Source organism: Ammodytes marinus (assembly GCF_949987685.1).
Source record: "Ammodytes marinus genome assembly, chromosome: 14".
Taxonomy (NCBI): domain Eukaryota; kingdom Metazoa; phylum Chordata; class Actinopteri; order Uranoscopiformes; family Ammodytidae; genus Ammodytes; species Ammodytes marinus.
This window is the reverse complement of record NC_137218.1, coordinates 12156185-12178828: the sequence shown is the minus strand read 5'-3', so window position 1 is coordinate 12178828 and position 22644 is coordinate 12156185. Positions and strand designations below refer to the sequence as shown.

The 22644-nt window shown below is 41.5% G+C and overlaps 1 protein-coding gene across 1 annotated transcript; it reads right to left on the bottom strand.

Moving 5' to 3' along the window:
- Positions 1-2339: 2339 nt before the first annotated feature.
- LOC307260634 (phosphatidylinositol-binding clathrin assembly protein-like) lies at positions 2340-21406 on the bottom strand (the record flags this gene model as incomplete). The annotated part of the gene is made up of 19 exons (XM_080040910.1): positions 2340-2354; positions 3333-3452; positions 3583-3639; positions 4067-4090; positions 5664-5802; positions 5988-6018; positions 6130-6243; positions 6377-6474; positions 6690-6826; positions 7310-7412; positions 7825-7910; positions 9789-9830; positions 11194-11300; positions 11760-11871; positions 11952-12045; positions 12664-12766; positions 13157-13232; positions 14833-14975; positions 21277-21406. 19 exons carry the CDS (start codon positions 21404-21406, stop codon positions 2340-2342), a joined length of 1731 nt encoding a protein of 576 aa, XP_079897036.1.
- Positions 21407-22644: the final 1238 nt, after the last annotated feature.

The following is a 22644-nucleotide window of genomic DNA, read 5'->3' as shown; positions in this document are numbered from 1 at the left end:
GTCAGAGGTTGGCCCGGGATCGATCGAGCTATGTCGTGGGAGAGCAGTGCACAATGAAAAGAGCATTCAGCTGACGGGGAAAGACAAACCACTGGAATGACTAGCAATGGAGGAGTGTGTGAAGACCGTTTTCCAAAGGAGATATCCAAATGTCAGCTGGCCTGTTATTTAGAAACCTCAGAGAATATCTGCCTCCTTGGCAACAATTTGAAGTCTTGCTGGAGATTGGCTTGACTCTTGATAATTTTATTCTGAACCACCAGCAGTCTGAAAATATTTGCTCTGAGGTCCCAGGCCCGATGACTTTTGCTCAGGTGTTTTCTCAGAAGTTGAGGGATCCTGGAGCCACCGTGATTTGACTTTGGGTTGTACAGACTGAGAGACGGTCACAATAACACTCAGTACACTTCTTCCAGCTCACTAGAGGCCCTTCATCTCTGACCGAGGAACATGACCCTGTTTATCTCTATGGGAAGGCTTGTGCACACAAACAAACATACAGTACATGGACATATAACAGACACGACCAATAGAAAACGACTTAATTCCCAATCGATTATTGCCCCTTTCAACTGTACATCCCAGCAATGATTTTAGGTTTTGTGCAGCAGAGCGTTGTCCCCTCTTTGAAGGTTTGTGCTATATATATATATGTGTGTGTGTGTCGTCTGTCTGTGGGTCTGACTTGATCTTGGATCTGCCAGAAAAGCCACATTGACATTTAACGTCTCTGTAAAGCCTCCCATCTCTGGCTGTCTGAATTAATCTGTATGTCGTCACTGCAGTCATTACTAAGGGGGTGTGATCGACAGACATTACTCTCAGTTGCTTTTCCAGCGGTCTGGTTGACCTTTAGCTGTCCTTGCCAATACATGTTAACACTACATTAACAAACAAACTGTCTGTGTTAAGCAATGTCTTTAAAGGTGGCGACAGCCTCTCTCGAAAGGACTTCACAGGAGACTAATTTTGGACAGAACAAATTCTCAGGACAGGCAGGACATCATACCGTTGGGTTTTAGACCATGTCTGATCAGCAAGACTGAGAATGGCCTCCTTACTAATATCCGCCTCACGGTCTGGCTCTCAGTGCATTTTTTACTACTTTTAGAGCAGTACGGGTAAAAGGGAAACAGGTTAAAAAACAATCGGAAAGAAACAACTCCATTACAGGAACCTGATATGGACACACAAGAAGTACGACACTACAATAAGAAACAGCATCTAAACAGTCTACGGATGGGTTGAAAAGACGGGTACGGGATTGCATGATATTGCACAGCTGTAGAGGAGCAAAAAAACAAACTAAAATGCACAGTGTGTACAGCATGTACCCAAGTAGCAAAGTTTGTGTAAGAGGTTTGTATACATCCAAATGCAGTACCTGGGTCTGGCTCAGTGCTTTCATCAGTTAGTTCCAGTGCAGTAAAACACATTGGTACCTGGCAACACAGTAATGACATCAGGTACCAAAAGAAAAAAACACTTGCAGTACATACCCTACACAGCCACGTCCATTCTCGCAGACATTAGCGTTCCCACAATATGATCGTTCCACGTCGTATTCGTGATGTGAAGTTGGCAATTAAGAACAAATGGAGCTCATAAAAAGACTCAAACAGTAATGTTGATGCAGCACATTGAAATGTAGAAAAAGAGACACGCACGCACTCAAATCAATAACATCTGACATCAAGGTGATGGATGACTGGCAACGGGGGGGGGGGGGGGGGGGGACCAATCGGAACAAGATGCTAAAATCACCTACACAGACATACACCCTTGGCAAAGTTCACATTGAGTAAAGTGCCAGCAAACAATCCAATCAGAGAAAGAGATGGGTGTCCTCCGAGTTTTGTTCAGTTGTGGGGTGGAGTGGGAAGTGGGTTGAGTTGTATTTATACGGTAAAATTCTCGGGTCAGGGAGCGGTTTCTATCAAGCTTCTGCACCTCTGTGGGACTGACCGTCTTGGTAGTGTCATCGCAGGTCATCATCTCTCTTGTAATTGGCAAATCAAACAGAGGATGAGTGGGATTTGATGCGGAGCCTCTGGCGCCCCAGCATAACAGATTCAAAGAAAGAGAGATTAGGAACCACATGGAAAAAGGAGAGGAGATTAGGAAACAGACATCAGCATTTCTTCTTTTCTCCATCATCTGGTCCCCTTTCACCTTCTTCCTCTCCCCTCCCTTTCCCTCTCTGTCCTCTTCTTTCTTGCCCCCCAGCACTGGATTTGGTTCTGGATTTGTTTTTCTTCTTTCTTTCTCTTCCTCTCTCTCTCTCTTTTTCCCCTTGCCTTCTTTCTCTCTGCTTTGCTGCCATGGTTACAACATCATCCCTACATGAAGTGCATCTGCAGAGGAAAGGGGGAGAGTAATTTAGTTCAACAAAACACCTCATCAAGTGTGCAGGCATCTATTGACAAGCATATTACCTGCCGCAGTGCCAGGAAAACAGCCTCTCAGTAAGCGCAGCGAGTGCTCAGTAAGCAATTATATAACTCTGTTGTGTTTGGAATAATTGATTAAAATACACTTCCTTCTTCTCTGAATAGTCTTGTAGCCGTACCAATTTAGGTTTTAACTCTGTAAGAAAAACACTTTTTCTTTCACACTCGTTGGTCAATTTAAAAATTATCGGACAGCATTTGAAGCTACTTCAAATTAATAGTTAAGGATGGCTCACAAACCCCCAGATAGATGGTAAAAGCTCCAGAGCAACTACTTTCTTTAAGTTCTAAGCCCTTTAAATTAGGATTCTTTCTGCTCACAACTTATTTTTATTTTCTGCTTAACATGCCCTTCTTCATTGAGAGATAAACTGTGTGAGAGAGAAAGATTTCCCAAGAGATAGCTGAAGTATTTAGTTTAAGTGTAAACAAAACACTTCAGCTGGAGTGTGTGGTGTTGAAATAAAATTACTTCTGGATATGAAGTCAAATATAGTATACTTTACTTCTACAACTAATTTCAACTACAATTTCAGGAACATAGGACTATGGGACCATTGGGCTGTTGGAACATCAGATGACCCCGCCTGACTCTGGCCAAAGGTAAAAACATATCTGCCTGCCAGCAGCTCGAAAGTGCACTAATTCACATGGTACATCTCTATTCTGTACAAAAAGCTCATTCTAGTATTGAAAAACTGTGTTCTTTACATTTCACAGAGCCAGCTCATCTGTTAACCCGTTTCCAGTTTTTATGCTTGGCTAAGCTAAGCTAAACGGCTGCTGGTTGCAGCCTTACAGTAGGCCTACATATATAACTCTGGCAAGTGCGTGGCATACAGTATGTATTAATATATGGATGTATATTTGTCTGTGTGTTACCTGTGTGCCTGGGATGGGTCCGAAAGGATTGGTGGGTCTCAGGACAGGCTGGTTGTACATGACAGGTTGCGGGGGCATCATTTGAACGCCCCCCATCTGATGGCTCATCTGAGGGGGGAGCTGGTCAGAGGAAGGTGAGTGAAGAGGGAAAATATTCAAGATTTAGAGTAGATATGTTGCAGCTGAATTAGAATAAAAGATTAATGAATGTATTGCTGAAACTAGATAGGAAGAGGGGTCCGTTCTTTACCATTCCATACATAGGCACTTGGGGTGATGTCATAGGAAAAGCCACTGGTGCTGGAGCCTGAACAGAAGAAGGAGAGGAACAAGATGGATCCTTTCTGGCTGAGCTACAGTCCTAATCTTGACTCCAAAAACATGATGCTGTTGCTGTCAGCTTCATGTCAAAGATAAGTTAACCCCACAGACAAAGACAGAAATGTTTTGACTTGGTAAAGATTTGCATGTAGTAAGACACCTCAGTCTGAGCAACAACAAGAGGTGCAACATTGCACAAAGCTGAACAGAGGTAGCGGATTGGCAGCCTGTACTACTAACCAAAAGGGATGAAGCATCTATAGTATGGAAAGGCAACACAACAATAAGAAAAGTAATTCTGACGTTCCTGTCACGATTCATGTCTCATCAGAAGTGCCTGAGAATAAAAAGCGCCACGAGTAGATTCTTAAATATTGAATGCAAACAGAGGAGAATTAAAGAAATGTACTTACATAGCCAGTATAGATCATCCCATTCTGTGAAGTCACAAAAAGAGAAAAGTGACATCAATAAAAGCCATACTCTGGTGCCTTTTTCGCCAAAAAAGTTGTGCCTAAAAGATCCACCCGACCTTTGCCCATTTGTCATGTTCCAATGACTTCTTCTTTCTATTCATGCCGTGCCCCCGGCTTTCAGAGCCATTTGCAGAATAACTGAACGCTTTGAGTTAAAGGGTCAATCAGTCGAATACAGCGCAAGATGAGACCAGATTGAATGGAAGAGACATTTGGATAATTAGAGTGGAGCACGAAGCGCAGAGGCAACTTTAGGAGCTCCTTCGAAACTGCTCCCGAATGCAACACAAAGTTACATTTGGCCAGCAGTGTATATTGGTTGGTCGCGTCATTAGGAGAAACTGACTTCATTGACTACATGATGGATGGCACCGAGTTAATTCACAAAAACCTCTTCAATAGATGTCTGATGGTTCAGTGCAGTAGTGCTTTCCAGACAAAAAGGTCTTTTACAGAATCTATTTAATATAAAGACTTTAATGTCATGTTGGTTTTATTTTTCATTTGTTGTAGCTTTTTTATCTGCCATAAATATCACTGTGCTTTTTGTGTGTTCATATTTTTAAATCCGATGTTTTGTAGCTTTAATGTGCTATATTTTTTCCTTTCTCTCCTGATAGCGCATTAAGGTGTCATTGCTTTACTCAACTTTAGTTATTGTAGTGTATTTTGTTATGACACATTCTAAGATTACTGATAATCAGGAGAGGAGCAGCTCTCGTGGGTATATGTGTGTTCAGGATAGGAACGTGGATTGCTTAAGTTGAGGAAGCCAGCAGGCTGATCTGTAGATCATTCAAATTGTACACAATAGAGGGCTCCGAGAAGGTCCTTGGTGGGGGCAATTTAGGACAGTTTGGTGAAGATCTAACGGCTAGTTTATTGGCCCCTGGCTAAAAGGATTGTCCTAAAGTTACTGAATCAGACTTCCCGGCCCCAAATGGCATAGCACCTTCAGGTGATGATTACCCCAGATGTCCTCTGTGTAGGTCAGAGCTAGTTAGGGTCCACCAATCAGGAGTTAGGCGAGGTGGAGCTTACTGACCTAAGGACCAATCAACTCACTTAGATTTGCAGATTAAAAGCCACCACAATTCAGGAAGAGACAGGTCTTTTAGTATACAGGAGCTTTTCATAGGTCTTTTAGTATACAGGAACTCTTCATAGCTTTTTGTTTTGTGCATGTACCTCTATTAGTTATTTGGCTAAAATACTTTAACTTTTTATTGGCTTTGTTTTGACTGCAGGATGAGTTTTGTTGTAAATAAAAGAATTGTTCCTGAAGACCTCCTCATCTGCCTCAAACTGCATCTTCTTTCATCAACCCACTACCAACGCCGTTTTTCTGAGTAAAGGCCGGAAAATATACAGCATTATCATGACCTAAGAGCTCCAACGATTACCGACATAAAAACCATCATTAAAACAAATCTGGGTGTGAGGGGGGCACACTGCTATTAAAAAAAGACTGTTATAGCTGTTAAAAACGTCTAGATCTTAATGATGTGAATGTTACTTAAAATATGTAACTCACCATCTGGGGGACGGGCATGGGTGCATGTTGCATGGGATGGCTTGTGTGGGTCCAGTTGCTGGTGCACATGGTCTTTGACTGCCAGCCATTTCCTCCCGTTGGCTTCTTCTCTACCAGCTGACTCCACTGGAGCTCTGGCCTGATGCACACACGCACACACACACACACACACACACACACACACATAATTTACAGGTGCACCGATGATTCAGAAGAACAGAAAGAGAAATCATGAATCATACGAGGGTTTGAACTGTGACAACTGAATAGACAGCTGAATCATTTGCTCGTGAGTAAATATTAGATGATGGAAAACCCACTCACTTCTTAGCTGGCATCCCCCCAAACTGCAGGTCTGAGAGAAATGAAAGAGAATAGTAACATCAGCTGAAAAATGGTAACAAAGCAAGAGACGGAAAAATGGAATCGATGACTGATTATCTGGAGAGAGATTCTGTTTACTCACTGCCAACGAGGTTGGCTAATGAAGAGTCCAAATCATTGGGCAGCATTTTCCCAGAGTGCAATTGGGCTCCAGAGCTGTGAATGTGGGTGTGATGGGCTGGCTTAAGAAGGTCACCTGACATCAAAAGGTTACCATGGTAACATGAAAGGGGAAAAGAGTCAAGGGCATGAAGCGACTGGGCATCACTTTCACAGCGTTCTCTGACAAGGCTGTGTGTGTGTGTGTGTGGTTGTGCGTGCAAGCTTACCTCCCCAGGCATTGTTATTGTTGTGCACAGTGTGTGTGGTGTGGATGGGGGTGTAGTTAGGCTGCAGGGTGAACAGCTCACTGGTCAGGTTTGGCACACTGCAGGAGGGAAAATTAAGAAGAGATCTTGTTTCTCATTTTATTTCCCTTTAAACCAGAAATCTTGAATCTCTTTTGTAACAAAAAAAATAATAATTCAGTAGTTTGCATACAAAACAGAAAACAATTCAACTTTAATACTGCAGTTCCAAAGGCTCTTTTGCCAAGATACATAAGACATATTTCTAAGTGTTCCGGACTTATGTCGGACTCACTGGTTGTTGATTGGTACAATGGGTGAGTTGGAGAATCGGAGATCTGTTGCCCCTCCGCTGCTGTTGGCACTGCCCACTGACTGGGTGCTGGGTGATGCATTGGGTGTCTGAATGTCAATAACCTTATGACCGTCCTCCTGCATGGAAGGCATCAGCAGTATATTATGACATTTCCATGGTTTGTAAATTGCCCTGCAGCACACATGAAAGGTGCAACAATAAATCAAAGATGGCAGTTATCTTTCATAATAGGTAGTGCCATTGTAAGAATATGTATATCCTCTGTGCCTCAAGAAAAAGAAAATCTATTTTTCACAGATGATTTTAAAAAAAATCCACTGGGTAGGAGACAGTGACTTAACTTTAAGTCTCTGTACGCTAGCAGCCGTAATTCACTTGTCTATTCAACTTCAATAGTAGCGTGAAGAACAAAAAACACTGGAACAAAATGTTTTCCCAGTTCACCCAAGTTAAAGTGATTTCAATATGTTTTTCTCAAATTTCGCAAAAATCTACGTGCACTAGCAATGATCATATTGTGGTTTCATTATGTACAGCACTGTTGCTGTAAATGTCTATGTGCGTGTGTGTGCATGCAATGACTTCAAATATTGTCTCGCCTTGTGTTGCTGCAGTCTGTCGTCTTCTGCCTTGTCGTCCATACGGCTTAGAGAGATCCCAGTGCTGGAGAGAGAGGACACTGCACTGGACAAGGTGCTGGATCTATAGGTGACACAACACACACACACACACACACACACACACACACACACACACACACACACACACACACACACACACACACACACACACACACACACACACACACACGTTTGCATCAGCTTTACTTTGTGTTGAATTCTATTTAGCAAATGTATGCATTTTAACACTCAAAACTAAAATGCTGAAAAATGGTAAACATTAGCCTCTCTGCATACTGACATTAGCATTCAGCTCAAGACACCACTAATTACAGCCCCACACAGAGCTGCTAATGTGGCTATAGAATGGTAGTTGTGTTTGTTTTGTAATGTAAGTATCAACTATGTGTAGCAACAGTAGGGACAGTAGTTGTAGTAGTATTAAGTGGCTGCAGCATCAGATCTAAGGGAGCTTCTTTGTGATCTGATGGTACCTGCTGGCGATGGAGAGGTCCTTGAGCTTCCTGCCATCCAGAGAGGCTAGATGCTGCTCCAGGGCCTCCAGGAGAGAGCTGGGGGCCTGAGGGGAGGGGAGGGGGGTAAATTTGGGGGTAGGGAGGGTTGACGCAACTACATTATTCTAATCAGCCGAGTGGACAAAATAGGACACACTGCTTTCGCTCACTCCCATCTCCTCACCTCCTCATCACACACACACACACACACACACACACACACACACACACACACACACACACACACACACACACACACACACACACGCACACGCACACACACCAAGCAGCAGCAAAAAATTGAGATATTATCCTCAGACTCATTATCTACTCTACGGCAGCTCTTTGTTTTTTCATTGTTTTTTTGCATTTGGTTTCATCAGGTTTGGTTGACCAGCATGCACACTATCAGCCTTGGATCATGCAAGCGAGTCCACGGGGGGTGGGGGACTGAGAGGTCAGGAGCCAGCAGAGCAATCGTCACTGCAGGGGGCTCCGGAGTAGAAACACAACAAACACATCTCTGAATCGTCTGAAGAGCCCATGCAGAGGCCAGCAGTGCACAAACACTCTCAGAAACACACACACATACACACACACACACACCTACGCACACATATACGAAAAGAAAATCACAGTCTAAAAAAATATAGAGTTAACTGTTGGGTTCCTTGTTAGATTGAAAAAAGTCAAATGAACGTATTTTTCATTCATTTTAGTTTGGAAATCAGGCAGCAAGTAAACAATGCTTAGTGACAAATTCTCATCCCACTGGAAGCCAAGGAAGTTAACTCTGAGAAATGTAAACGTCTGGTGAAAACCAGGTATACACATTGAGCAGCTTGCCAGCACTCTTTATTGGAAAAATGAGAAGGATGGATGGGTTCATTTGGACCACATGTGATACCACGGTTTTCATCTAGAGCCTTACATTTCCGCACCAGAGGACACAATGCAAACACAACAAGCAAAGAAAAGATTTCTCATATACTTATTTTAAGTGGGAAAGAGAGTAAAAATGCGAAATCTGGATATCCTTCGTCAGAGAAATCTAGAATATGCTAAAGGTTTAAAAAGTAAAACAGACACATATCTAGAGCTCAGTATAGGCATGGGTCACTATGTTGTTGAATACGGGCATATAAGGTCTTCATAAGCACTACAGACATGAAGTTCATTTGAAAAAGTCAGCCCTTTTCAGTTGGTTACCTGGTTTTGGTCACATTGTAAATCCAATAAATTGTCCACTGAAAAGGATAAGGTGCATTTGAGGCCTTTGGCCTGATATGCAGTACTTATGATGGCATTATGTACTCCTATCCAAGTCATATTTGCAGAAACCTATTTAATAAAACCATTCGCTTCTCTCCCCACAGCTAGCGCAAAAGAGACATAATCTCTCTCGGGAAAATGATTTGAACTTTGCTTATATGGGCAAAAAAACTATTTCACAAAGCTGTGTTCGACTTATTTGTATGATAAGCCTTCGAATGATATTTACACTGTGAAAATTCAGACTTCATACTAAGACCCGGTGGGGCATCTAAAATAGAAATGTGCAAAAAGAGGTTAAAAAAACTTTGGTAAATCAGCTGCAGTAAATGCTGCTCTCAAAATCTTACCTTAAATTTGTTCTGCAAGACTCAGATAAAAAAAAAGTAAATTCCTGCTCTAATGTTTATCAAAAATGTGCTTCAAGGCTAATTGCAGGTCTTAATTTTATTGTTATTTTAGACTCTGTTTCAGAGAGAAAAGGAGAAAAAAGGGGAAGGAGTTAAGGAGAGTGAAGAAGAGAGGACGGGGCAGCTGCAGTGTGGGCAGGTCTGTAGGGTGAGTAGGGAACGGGAGCGTTTAGAATGAAGCATTATGGGATTGACTTGACGGATTTAAATACTGGTTGACTGACGTATTGATTGACTGATTGAGATGAGATGTAGACTGACCTGTGTGAGATCGGGGCTGTCGCCCTGATCTATCCCAACTCGCTGTGTCACAAAAAAGGAGGGAGGGGAGGGTGAGGGGGGGAGGCAAAATAAAATATAAACCAAATGTAATAATAAAAATAACCAAAAAAAAACAACAGAGTAAAAAAAGGGAAGAGGCGTGTGAAGGAGGAAGAGGAGGAGGAGGAAGAAAGAAGAATCAAACCCAAGCATTCATTACTTCATGCAGTGGCTGGAAACGAAAAAAACAAATAAAAGACAACAGAGGAGTAGGGGAGGAGGGCGCATGCACACGCTTACAAACACCTATATAGTATATATTTATAGATATATACACAGTATATGGACTGACACACTTATATGTACACACACACACACACACTGAGATCTGATTTGAAATGGATGCTGAGCACACCGACTGATGGAAACAGGCATGGCAGAGAGGGCAGACAACAGGTCACGTGACTGTGAGGTAAGAAAACATCCAAAAGGAAGACACTACAACTAATGTTGACTTTGAACAGAGGGACAAGGGAGGGGCACAGATGACACACAAACAGACAAACACACATTTTGTTAGACAGGTAAAATGAATGGGTTCGTAAAGTCAACGTTAGTCTGTTGTTTTTCAGTTTTTTTGTTTTCGTCTTTGGATCGAGCGGCTGCACCCCAAACCTTCTGCCAAATGGGAACGAAACCAAGCAAGAGAGAAAGCCTTTGAAAGATGGCGCACGGGATAATGCTACACATTCTACAGGGTGATAATCAAACTGTTTATGTTTACCATGACGCCTAGCAAGGGCTGGATAACCAGCCATTAGAAATATATTTTTTCCAGAGAAGGGGAGTAAAATAAAAATAAAGAAGGAGACAGGAGATAGTGATAGAAAAACAGCTTGCTAGGGCATGCAGTGCAGGCATGTGAACAGGCAGCACGCGAGGGGTCCCTCAACTGGAAGTTCTACATGAGTGGCTCTCTGATAAGACTCAGCCATTAGTCACTGTCGTGGAGTGAGACCCCCACCACAAGTCAGGGCAAGAGAAGGACAGAAACAGGAGAAAATCTAGAAGCAAACCAATAAAACAAAAAACTTGGAAGATTAAGGAGAAGAAACCCATGGACGCTGATCTACGGTCTGTTTTAGGTTTTTCTAGAAAAAAAAATGACCGTAAATCAGATCCCAAGGGTGCCAGACGTCTGGAGCGAATCTCAACAGGTTAATGTGGATTACTTTATCATCTTTTCAGGTTCAAATTCGTCTGATAAAACAGATTTTTTTTTTTAGTTAAATAATACAGAGAGGTGTTTAAAGGAGAAAGAGAGGACGCCGTCGAGATTGGCTCCAGACAGATATTCTCGTCATCTCCAGCGGCGCTCAGCTGTGTGCAGGACAACAGACGTTACCTCAGCCACTTTGAGAAACTCGGACAGTTTGGTCATCCTGTTGAGGAAAGTCTTGTAGATCTCCAGAGCTTCTTTGCACTGGTTCTTCTTCATGTCAAAGTATTTCTCTGTATATCAGAATAGGGAAATCAGCATGAGATCAACAATTTATTCACAAATGAGAAGAAAAAAATACTCTTAAATACTTCATTTTGATTAATGTGAGGCCCTTCAGGTGCTAGATGAGAATGTTAGAAACTGAAAGTGTACGCAATCAAAAAAAATAAAAAATTCCACACACATAGTCCCAGTTAGGATATAACCACTGCTGAAGCACCTCAATTAAGGTCAATTATGTAATGAATACTTTAATGAAATTTAAACCATCTGTTCTAAGCCCATGATTCCTCACTGGCTTAATAGTGGATGAAAGAAAATAAAGTGATCTTTATAGTCTTTAATAAGAATGTGAGAGGCATTCAAATTGATTTCCCTTTAAAGAAGGATTGAGCAGAGTCCGAGTCTTTTGGTGTCGACATCATAGGCAGATTACTGAGTAAATTGTAAAGAGTGTTTGGTGGTTTTACCCAGCATGTTGATTGTCCCCTCGTTGTAAGCGGCAAACAGCCGTATGGAGTCTTTAAACAGCAACATGAAGGCTGTGTTGATCACCCCGTTGGTCAGCTCATTGGAGTTAGGCTGCAGGAAAGAAGAAACACACTTACTACACTTGTTCTTTTTTTATTTGTATGCAAGTCCTGTGTAAGTGAGATGTTTACCTGGAAATCCAGCAGTGCATCCAGCTGGTTCTGAATGTTGGGCAGAGTCTTAATCAGCTTCTCTGTGTTCATGGTGCGCATCACGCCCTCAGCCCTGGTAACAAACAACAACACGTGCACACAAACAGGCATGCAACACACGGAAATAACTTTTAGAACTTAAAAGAGGGGTTCAGTTCATTACACTCAGGGATTTATCCACTACAGCCTTGATTCTTTGTGGTATGACGGGCTCATGCTTGTTTTATGTTGTTATTATATTCCTGTGTTGTATTGTATGTTCAATCTTGTACAGACTACTGTAGCAAACCAGTTTCCCCATTGGGGATCAATAAAGTAAATCCAATCCAATCCAATCCAATCCAATGGTAGCTAACGTTAACTGCTAAATTGATAGCTAAAAAAGATTAAAGTTTGACATTCTGAGTCGTTTCACTTTCTAGACTTTGTGACTATTTTCTACTTGTAATTTGGCATTTAGCATTTTTTTTTTAGCATTTCAAATTCTATTCTATATTCTGCATTTCTATTCAAAAATAGCATAGCCTCAATTTCGAAAAGAGTTGAAGTGGAGCTTTAAAAAAAAGACATTGTATACAACTGTCTTGCTGAAAAGTAGAAAATACTATTCCCATCTCCTTTTTTTGGTTAAAAAGCCCCTAATGCTGTCTGGGTGACATGTATTGTCAATAGTGTGTGTTGAGTTTGTTACCCTCTCTTCATCTTGGTGAAGTCCACCGCTGCTAGTCTGTATGACATTGCTTTTTCATTCAGGTAGCGGCTGTAGCGTCTGATGAAAGTTGACATGTTATATCCTGGGGGAGGCAGAGAGAGGGCGCTGCAGTTAGAGACCATTCAACTTGGCCTAATTTCAAACCAGGTTAAGAAGGTATAATCCCTTTCATATGAAATGGACTAACTTCTCCCTAGCAATCTGCTTTTCTCTGATGTGTCAAATAGGCACTCGCACCATCTTACCTTTACACTTATGTATTTATTAATTTCTTTACTTTAGTCACTGAGCATACTGTATGTGTCTATTTTCGGTAACAATCAGACATATTTCAATCCCTGACCGCAGTTTACCTTTGAAAAAATACCTCTGGAATGGACTTATTGATAGAGGTATACAGAGCCAAGGAGTCCAACATAAAGTAATTTTATTAGTATACCACTGCTGAGTTAGCCAAATGGCATTAAATCACCTTGTAGTGCAGCCTTATCTAGAAAGTTGTTGAGGTTGAAGAGTGTGTTTCTGGAGGCAAGGTACTGCATCAATCTCTGATGGAAAAAAAGGGACAGGGTGGAAAGAGTTAGTGACTTATCAGATGCTGTTCCCTGACACAATAGCAAAGTGAAGAGTTAATTTCTCGGCAGGAGTTGCAGCTTTACAAGCAATTCTGCAGAGGAAGAGTTTGTTGACTCAAAGTTGTGACGTGGAAACTTTACAGCAGCTAGTAAAATAGTAGATCACATTCCCCAGTAGCAGCCAGAGAAGCATGACGAAAATATATGAATATTCATAAAGCAGCAGCTGGAAGACCCCAGTGTTGCAACATTTCTGTCGTAGAAACCATAACAACTGATGCATCTTTTTAATATGTTATTATTGTTCTTGGTTGCCAAGTTGGCCCTATTTAATTTGAGCGTTGACTCCGGCTGCTCACACAAATTTTGGCTCATCTTGCACGAGCATTGACAAAACATCTGAGCAATTAAAAACATTCAGAACCCTCCCCTACTACCAATTTAAAAGAGCCTTCCCTCTTTAAAATTAGGTCCCATTGGTTTATAGTCTACAATGATCCTATAACAGCATTCTGATTTATTAACAAATACATTAAGTTACAGAAGAAAAGGTGCCAATTCATGCAGCTCACGGTTTTACTGTCATACTTTACAATATTTCAAAAACATCATGTCACTGCTCGTGTTGCAAACGGCTCTGTAGTTGAAATACTTTGAGAGGGTCATGGTGCTTGGGTAATCACTGCCGCAGCGTCTCTCTCTCGCTCTAGTCTGAGTGAGATTCAACATTTAACGTCATGTTTGATGTTTAGGTTGTTGCTCTTGCAGTGTGAGCCGCTGTGGTGAGTTTGATGTTGTCCTGTTAGCCGTCAAAATGTCAGCGGGATACTTCATCTGTCCTTGTTGGACACGTGGCAGATAAAGCTTCAAAAGGAACTCGCTGCGAGAGTGGGAGAAAAAATTGCTACAACCTGGAGAGCAAAATGTCAAATGATCAACAGCAGGAGCTAGCCTCACAGATGAACATACATAACGGTTACTCTCGCCATGGTGTTCGTTTGTGTGGGAGCCTGAGATTGTGCAGGTAATGTCATTAACTGCGGTGGGCACTGCTCTGATGATACGGTTATAGTTTGTCACCTAGCCACTCGTGATTATGTTATACTGATCAATCTGTCAAATGTTTTCCGCAGCAATAGACCAATCATTTAGTCAATGAAATAAATAAATCTAATAAAGTAGAAACATTTTGTTGAATACAGGTACCCAGGACTCAGTATGCTGCCTTCATATTAACTGTACCTTCAAACAAGATTGATTGATTTATTGACAACATAGCAATCAATAGCATGATATTCTGATTATGAGAAAGAACACCGCTATTTTACGTTTCATTCATATTTTTAACACGGTTATGTCTTGGTTTTTTTCCGATTTCCAGGAAAAAAACTTTGAGTGACTTTCAACTCACTATACATCAGTGAACATGCTTTCAATTATCTCGCTTTAAAAAAAAAAAAAAAGCTTCTGTGACTTCAAAATGTCTTTAGACCTCATTCAAACAAGCACGTAATGTCAAGAAGACATTTTTAAAAAATATATCATTTTTGCCTTCTCTAAATGTTGAGCTCACCTCGTTGCCATACATCATGAGGTGATGTGTGGTGATGAGCGCTTTGAAAACCACTATCCAGCTGTTACTGGCTGTGCGCTCCAGCAGGGTGTCTGCCAGGTGGGGGATGCTGACGTTGAGCTCATTGGTGCAGTGGATCAGGTCTGGAGGACACACACAGACAAACAAAATACATTAATACATCTGAACAAACTGAGTAAACGGTAAAAGATAATTAATGGGTGGCAAAATGGTAAAGATGCAGGTTTGACTGTCCTTTGACAAGTCTAACCCTTTCCCGTTCACTCACTTGGAGTCACTGTGAATAAAAGCACCACTTGTCAAAATCCTAATTTATAACCTTAGAGAACTCACAGGTTGAGTTATTAAAAATCAATGGAATGAGTGAACATCCAGGATGAATGCACTCGTATCGACCCGTGCATTACTTTTGACTCGCTCTATATCAGCAAACAAATCAATGAACAAATGATTATTTAATAATAGAAAGACTGTATAAGCAGATGAATTAGAACCAGTGCTACCGTATTGCAAAATCTATTTGGTCGCTGCAATTCAACGGCACTACCTACATACTCCACTCAAACGCCAATAAAAATTCCACTCAGAAGATGGGAAGTTACATTACGAGGTCAATCTTATTCTACCACAACTAACTCAATGAATACATAATTTTAAAAAAAATGTCAATTTATGAGTAATACGTTTTCTTACAGAGCATATGTGATAGGTCAAATCTGTCCTCCTGACCTCGCATGTTTTAAATTTTGTATCCACAACCATATGCCCTAAACATGTACAAGGAGGTCAGTTTGGTGGAACAATGCACCAAAGTCTTCAAGGATTTTTTCGGTTTAAGATCAAAATGTGAAGTATGTTCAGCATTTCAGTTTAATCTCAGAGATTAACTGACTCTTAGTCTAAGAACTAAGATTTAAATGCCAGAAATATTCTTATTCTTAAGTGTCCTTATGTATTGTATACTGTATATTCTTCAAATACATAGATATGAAGTTATTCAGCTACAGCAATGACAAGTAATATTTTGTATTGTTGTTTTACAGTGAACATTGACTCTAATGTGTTTAAAACCTAAACATCATGACACAAGACGATATTTGACTTTAATTGTAGAGATGAGCGACGCACAGTAAAGAACAGGCAACAAAAGCAGCACCTCAGACAAGCGAAGGAACTAATTGAAAAAAGGCCTTTGCATTGACTGTGAGCGCTGAGGTACTGAGAGCAAAACCTCAAGAGGCCTGGCTTCCCAGGCAAACCCTTGGTCTGCTTCTTCCACTGGATCACAGGTTATCAAGGTTTATTTGTAGGCGCTGTGATTATTTTTTTTACCTCGCCTGCCAAAGCCTTGGATACCAAAGTATTCTCAGTCGATACCCACAGTTACATGTTAAATTCATGTCAAAGGCACCAGGAGCATCCACAATTCACTGCAGCTAATGCTCCAATCCTAGTTATTTTTTAATATGAAAAACCTCAACTGTACTGTAACAATATTGATTCTAGTCTTCATTTACTCATTAATTAACTCGTTATTTCATCACTCGACAGAAAAACCACATCATTTGGCCCAAAACAATACAAACACATCAAATTTTCCCAAAATCGACACATTTTGGATTAAAGTATCCAGCAATGCTAACGGGCAAAACAGATGATTATGAATGACAGAGATATAGGCCTACTTGACTGCTATAAATCTGACTTAAACTATGAAGTGCATAAAAATGGCTACAACCCTCAGTATTGATTTTTTATAATAAAGAATTTGTATTTTGCGTCCCCTTTCCTCATTATATCTCGGCCTTAATATCAAAAACTGGTAGCGTCCAATAATGCTTTAAACATCGTTAATGGTTTGTTTGTGAATTTCCTTCTGGCTCGATAATTAATTGGACCATATTGATTCAGACTAATTAATGTCTCCTGTCAAAAGTTAACAAACGCACCAAAATGCAAAACAGTTCTGGCAATTTTAGGACTGAACATTTCCCAACTACGATTTGATGGATGACCAACACATGTTGCCTGTATATATAGTTACATAGTGAAACATTATACGAGCTGAACATTAGCATGTATTGGTCTCAGTTAGCATAGTGTGACATACAGTATGTGGAAAAATACTACATTTGTACTTCCTTGGTAAAGACAATATTAGATATGTATGTAAGTGCTGTACAATAATTATATTAGTCAGTAAAACAAATGTAAAGTTGACTTCTGTGAATTTATGCAGATTTCATTTTCATTGAGAATTGTTGAATGCTAACATTCCACTAATTACGAGCTAACAGGCAGTTAAAATTGAGTAGCTGCAGTTTTTTGCATATTTGCTTTAATTTATTGTTTCAGTTAGTTTAAACACGTCAGTGAATAAATGCTGAAAGTATTTATGTGATTATTTGTTTTCTGTTATTTAAAAATATTAAAAAATATATATAAAAAAACAGCCTCATTTCATATGTCTTTAAAGGACGTTGTTAGCTGTCTGTCTTTAACACTAGACGACTGAATGGTCTTCATGTAAGCACTGTCACTGTGAGTGTGTTAGCATGCTTATGTGTACGTATTTAGCACAAAGCTATATGTTTAAACACAGTCTCATAGAGCCACTTGCATAGCTTTAAAGTTAATATTTTTATTTTCACAGAGTACTGAAAAAGCACTCATCCTTGAATGCAATGAACCAAATTAATAGAGCTAGTTCAGACTAATATGTCCATGCCAGGGCCACATCTCTGTGTATTCCTCTGGGTGATATAATACATCAGCTATAGGATTTAATCATCAACATGTGGCAGTGTAGATAGCCAGAGGGATGTGATGAAGTATCGACTGTATGATTGCCAAATGGGATTATTGATAACCCGCAGTCCACGTAGCAAATAATGTACATCCATAATAACACAATTACAAATAAGATTTAGGACATTGGCGCACAAACATTAAAATAATCATAATAACAGTTCATTTCAAACCTTGTATTATAGTTAGGATCGAATATAAAACAAGGTGTTTTAAAGTAGGTTATGTGTGACTGCAGGGAGTGGTGTTATTTCCAGCATCTGAAATTGCATTGAAATTTAAAAGTGTCTGTGTCTGTGTATTGTATATGTGTTATTATGTTGTCACTGCAGCTTATTTCCAACCTCATTTGGCTGAAAAGACCAAAGAAAATGTGGGTAACAACGAGCAAAAGGCCCATGGTTATTCTTAACACATTTAGTTGATATTTGCAAATGTCTACATGACTATTGCAGTCATAATGACACACAGCCAAAACATTAATATGCTGAATAACACAACTGACGATGCGTTCAGGGGCCGAAGATCATTTTTTTGTCCCATTGCAATTGTGCGTGTGATAAATCAGGTTTCGCTCGCCACTCTCTACTATCTCAGCCATGCAGAATATTGCCTAGTGAAAGCTAAATCCCATTACTCCGTCTGTCATGCTCATCATGCTATGGGGGGTGTAAATAATAAACATTGACCGCTTATGTCACCAACCAGTCTGTCAAGGTCATGACACTATAACAAATAAGAAAAAGAGGAAGATAGGATCTGGGTTTGCTCCATCCGAATAGCTTCAACCAGTCCCAAATTGCATTTGATTTATCGTGCGATGCATTTGAAGACAAGAAAAAATGGCACAGCTGTTCATCTTTTCTTTCCAATGTGTCTGTCAAGTACGGATCAATAATATAATACTGTAGGTCTATTATAATCAGACAGAATCCCGGCCCAGGTGGAGAAACAGAAGAAAACCGAGCCTATGTTAAACCCCCACTGACAAGCATCTTGTGTGTGCTGCTAACAACCTCTTTTTTCTTAAGCCTATTTTGTAACCCACATTGATTGTGTTCCATTTGCTTGTGTCAGTCCTGCTGAGGGCTTTTATGCACTCTTCCATTACCTCAAAGTACATACCAAATGTCTGTCACTTTTTACGGCCCTGTTAAAGCAGGCCGGTTGAATGAGAAAACATGCACTCTCAAACCCAATGGTGGTCAGAGACAGCGTGGGTCAGACACGCCTGAACTCTGCGAACTGAGGTTGACCTTGTACATAACATCCGACTCGTAGAAGTGCCCTCGACCATTTCCTTATTCCCTTTGTATTCTTTGCACACATATCTCCACCAAGGGATTAGATCCACACAACACGCATCTCCTTCATGCGTCTTTCCCTTAACCCTAAAAGTGCAATCTCTGCACTCAACATATATTCCAGAGTCGTACTGTATGTTAAGCCTTTATCATGTCCTGGGTTGAGCAAAGGGGCCCCTCTAGCAGGAAATAGAAGGTGTTGTATTGTTAAAAAAAAATCTAGATGTGTCTATTAGAACAGCTGCAACCGAATGGCTAAAGCACAAAAACATTCATTCAGCTTAAAAAAAAATCAATTCCAGCTGCTTGCAGAGGGTTGTATTGAGGCTAGGGCAACAGTTTCTGAGCTGTTTTATCCCACTAATGATGAGAATACGAGCTGGATCAGAGAGGGAAAACGCCTCAAGTATCGGCCTCCACCAGAAAGAAAAAACGGATCCACTCTGAGAGAAACTTCATTGTCCTTGAGAGCGCTGGCTGGCATAAACCTTTTTTATAATCCATTTGGCGGATTGGAAATTTGTCATGTAAATTCTCCGCTTCTATTTTTGGACTATCTACTCTACAACCTTGAGTTCCATGACGTTTACTAGTTTCTGAGAGACTCCGGACTCGTGGCGGGCCCTGAAGGTGGACGACCTGCTACCGTTTAATGACTGCAGGGCCGGTAGTGAATACAACAACAAATAAATGATTCCCTAACTGAGTATTATGTTCTTCAGTCATCAATCAGCTTGTTTTTCTGTAGAAACTAAAAATGGGATCACAGTCATTGTCAAAATGTTGATTTTTATTTTTATTTTTTAAAGTGGCTGCAATAGTGAAATCCTAAATGATTTGCTTTTTAATGGAAGTCACCATTGGGATAAGGGGAATCAACGCAGCTGTTATTACACAACATTGTGATTCAAGAGTCGCAAAAGGACTTTTTCAGCAAAAGTGCATTTACAAAGTTCACTCTCACTGGGTTTTCTTCTGCTTTAGTGGCCTTTGTAGAATAATAAGGTGCTAATTTAGTGTGTCTTTCAATGAGAGCCCAGAGATCCCAGTGTCACCTCTGCTGTGCACATGACTGACCGATTGATCCACTGCCAAACTTGCCGGCTGACTGGTTTGAGTGTGTAGCTGGATGAGTGACTCTCGGGCGGGCTGTTTGCAACCTTGCCCCTTATTGTTGTTTCTCCCTAAGACTGAATTAGCCATCTTTGCAAACAACTCAACCTCTCTTGTCTTTGTCTGTCCGTCTGTATTTCTGTATGTCTGTCTATATGTCTCTGTCTGTCTTTTCCAACTGTTGGACTGACCTCCTGTGAGTCCGAGTCCATTGATCACCCAAGCTCTCCATCGATCATGTCAAGTAATTATAGTTAGGCCGAAAAGCCACTAGTGAAATATACATGTGAGGACTCCTCTTGCATCACCTGCTTGTGCATAATTGCTGCAGTTTGCAAGCACACACACACACACACACACACACACACACACACACACACACACACACACACACACACACACACACACACACACACACACGGGGTAATTAGCCACAATGTGGAGATAAAAGAACCTACACTGACAACATAATTGCTCTGTTCAAACGACTCATTTCTTAACACCACCGGCGGAAGCCTCACACAGTGTACAAACTCGGTGTGCACCCCGGGACTGACAGCGACAACACATTCATTAATGATAATAATGCAGCAGAGGACGCTGACTGTGAACTTGAACGCGAAGCAATGGACATGTTGGAGAACAAAATGTTAGGCTGAGGATAACGCACACGCTCTGTAGGCTATCTCCTCTGAAGTGTCTCCAGAGGATGCAGCGCCGCCGCTGACAGTGGCGTTAATAATGGATAGGCCTATGCAACATTGTATAGCGGCTGGTTGCAATATGATTAGCCCGTAGCAGAGTGGCCTATTTCCCCTGGATGACGCGGGCACGCAGATGGCACCTGGCTGATTGCCCCATCGCCTTGAATCAGACATTACTGCTCGCATTTAAAAATGTCCCGGCACATTGCAGAGGATGCTTAAACATTTGCTGCGTAAAATCACATTTGTATCTAAGGGAATGTAATGGTGCCTCAATTAAAGAGGCTGCAAACATAACCGGGCCGGATGAGATAGAGAGAAAGAAAGAGAGAGAGGAAAAGGTTGGTGAGAGGGGGTAGGGGGGGGGGTAGCCTAATAGATGCTGTTTATACAAGCTGTCCTTTGTGAGGATGCTGGTATGGGTTGCTGCATGCAGGCTATCTAGGCTATCTATCTAATACAGTAAGCAGTCGTATTGATTGTATGCAACCTACAGTCAAGGTGTTTCTTCTTGGGTCCGCTGACTTCGTGCGTCGTGGCCTTGCACACGGCTTTGCTGATGGCAGAGCCGGTCATGCTGTGCTGCGCGGCGGCGATCCTGTCCGTCAAAGACTGTCCCGACATGTTGAGGAGAAAGAGCAGGTGCTGGTGGTGCCGGTGGTGGCAGTGGACGAGGATGCAGGCGGCGGGGTGATGGTGCTGGAGTCCGGGCGGGGGTAACCGGGGAGGACGCTGATCAAAATGTCTTTAGCAGCAGAGAGGAGGAGGAGGAGGAGGAGGAGGAGGGTAGTGCCCTCTGCGATGATCGGCCGTCTGAGCAGGAGCAAGAGGAGGGGGGGTTGGGGGATAGCAGCAGCAGCGTACACCGGCGAGGATCCGGTGAGAGAATTCATGCGGCGGCCAAGTGCATATAAGACAGTCACATCCAGGGAAGTCGTTTAATAGGTTATGCAGTCGAAAGCATCCGGATGAGCCGCACGATATTTGTTCTAAGAACGGATTTAAATAAATAAATCAAAGTAGGCCTAGCCTATCAGAACATCAAAAGCAGCTTAGTGTAGGCCTTATGGTATAAGACACATGTACAGTAAGCTGTAATGTATCCCTGAAATACCCGCTGCCGAGGTCGGACGAGATGTCCCTGTACGAGGGCTGAATCCAAAATAACGATGGAAATGATCAAAAAGACTAGCCGTGACTATTATGCTATTAAATCTATGCGGCATCCTCTAGGCTACGACCGAAGACTTGGTTTTTTTTCTCTCTCTCCAAAGACGATATAAAACAGCATTGTCCTTTCTCCTATCTTGTTGCCCTCTTCTTCGCCAGGTTCCTCTCCTAAATGTATACGCACAGATCCGACGGCAAACACCTCTTTGATCCACACAGCACCTCGCACTGGCTGCATCCAACCTCAGCCGCTTTGATTTTTTTTTTTTTCCTTTTTTCCTATTTTCCCTTTTTTTCAAAGCTTCTTACAGAAAGGGTGTATTTCTGTGTTGGGGTTTCCGATAGGCCAATATCTTTATTTTTTTATTTATTTTACTCAAACTTGTGTATAAAATGGCAGTACACGAATCAGGTGACTGGGAAAGGAGGGCGATTGGGCTACTTCTTGGGGCCGGGGGAGGGCATCTTAAAGCAGAAGGCTGCCCCCGGGTACAGGGCGAGGATATACTGTGGCATCAGCTGGTTCCTCACCTCGATGCATTTGGAGGGGCCCAAGAGTGTGATGTGCAAACTCCCTGATTACCTGCTGTCCAATGAAATGCAGACACGAATGGAAAATCCAGCATGATATATCATTCATAAGATGTTTCATGTGCCATGCTTACGCTTCAAAGTGTCTGTAAATGTGCAGG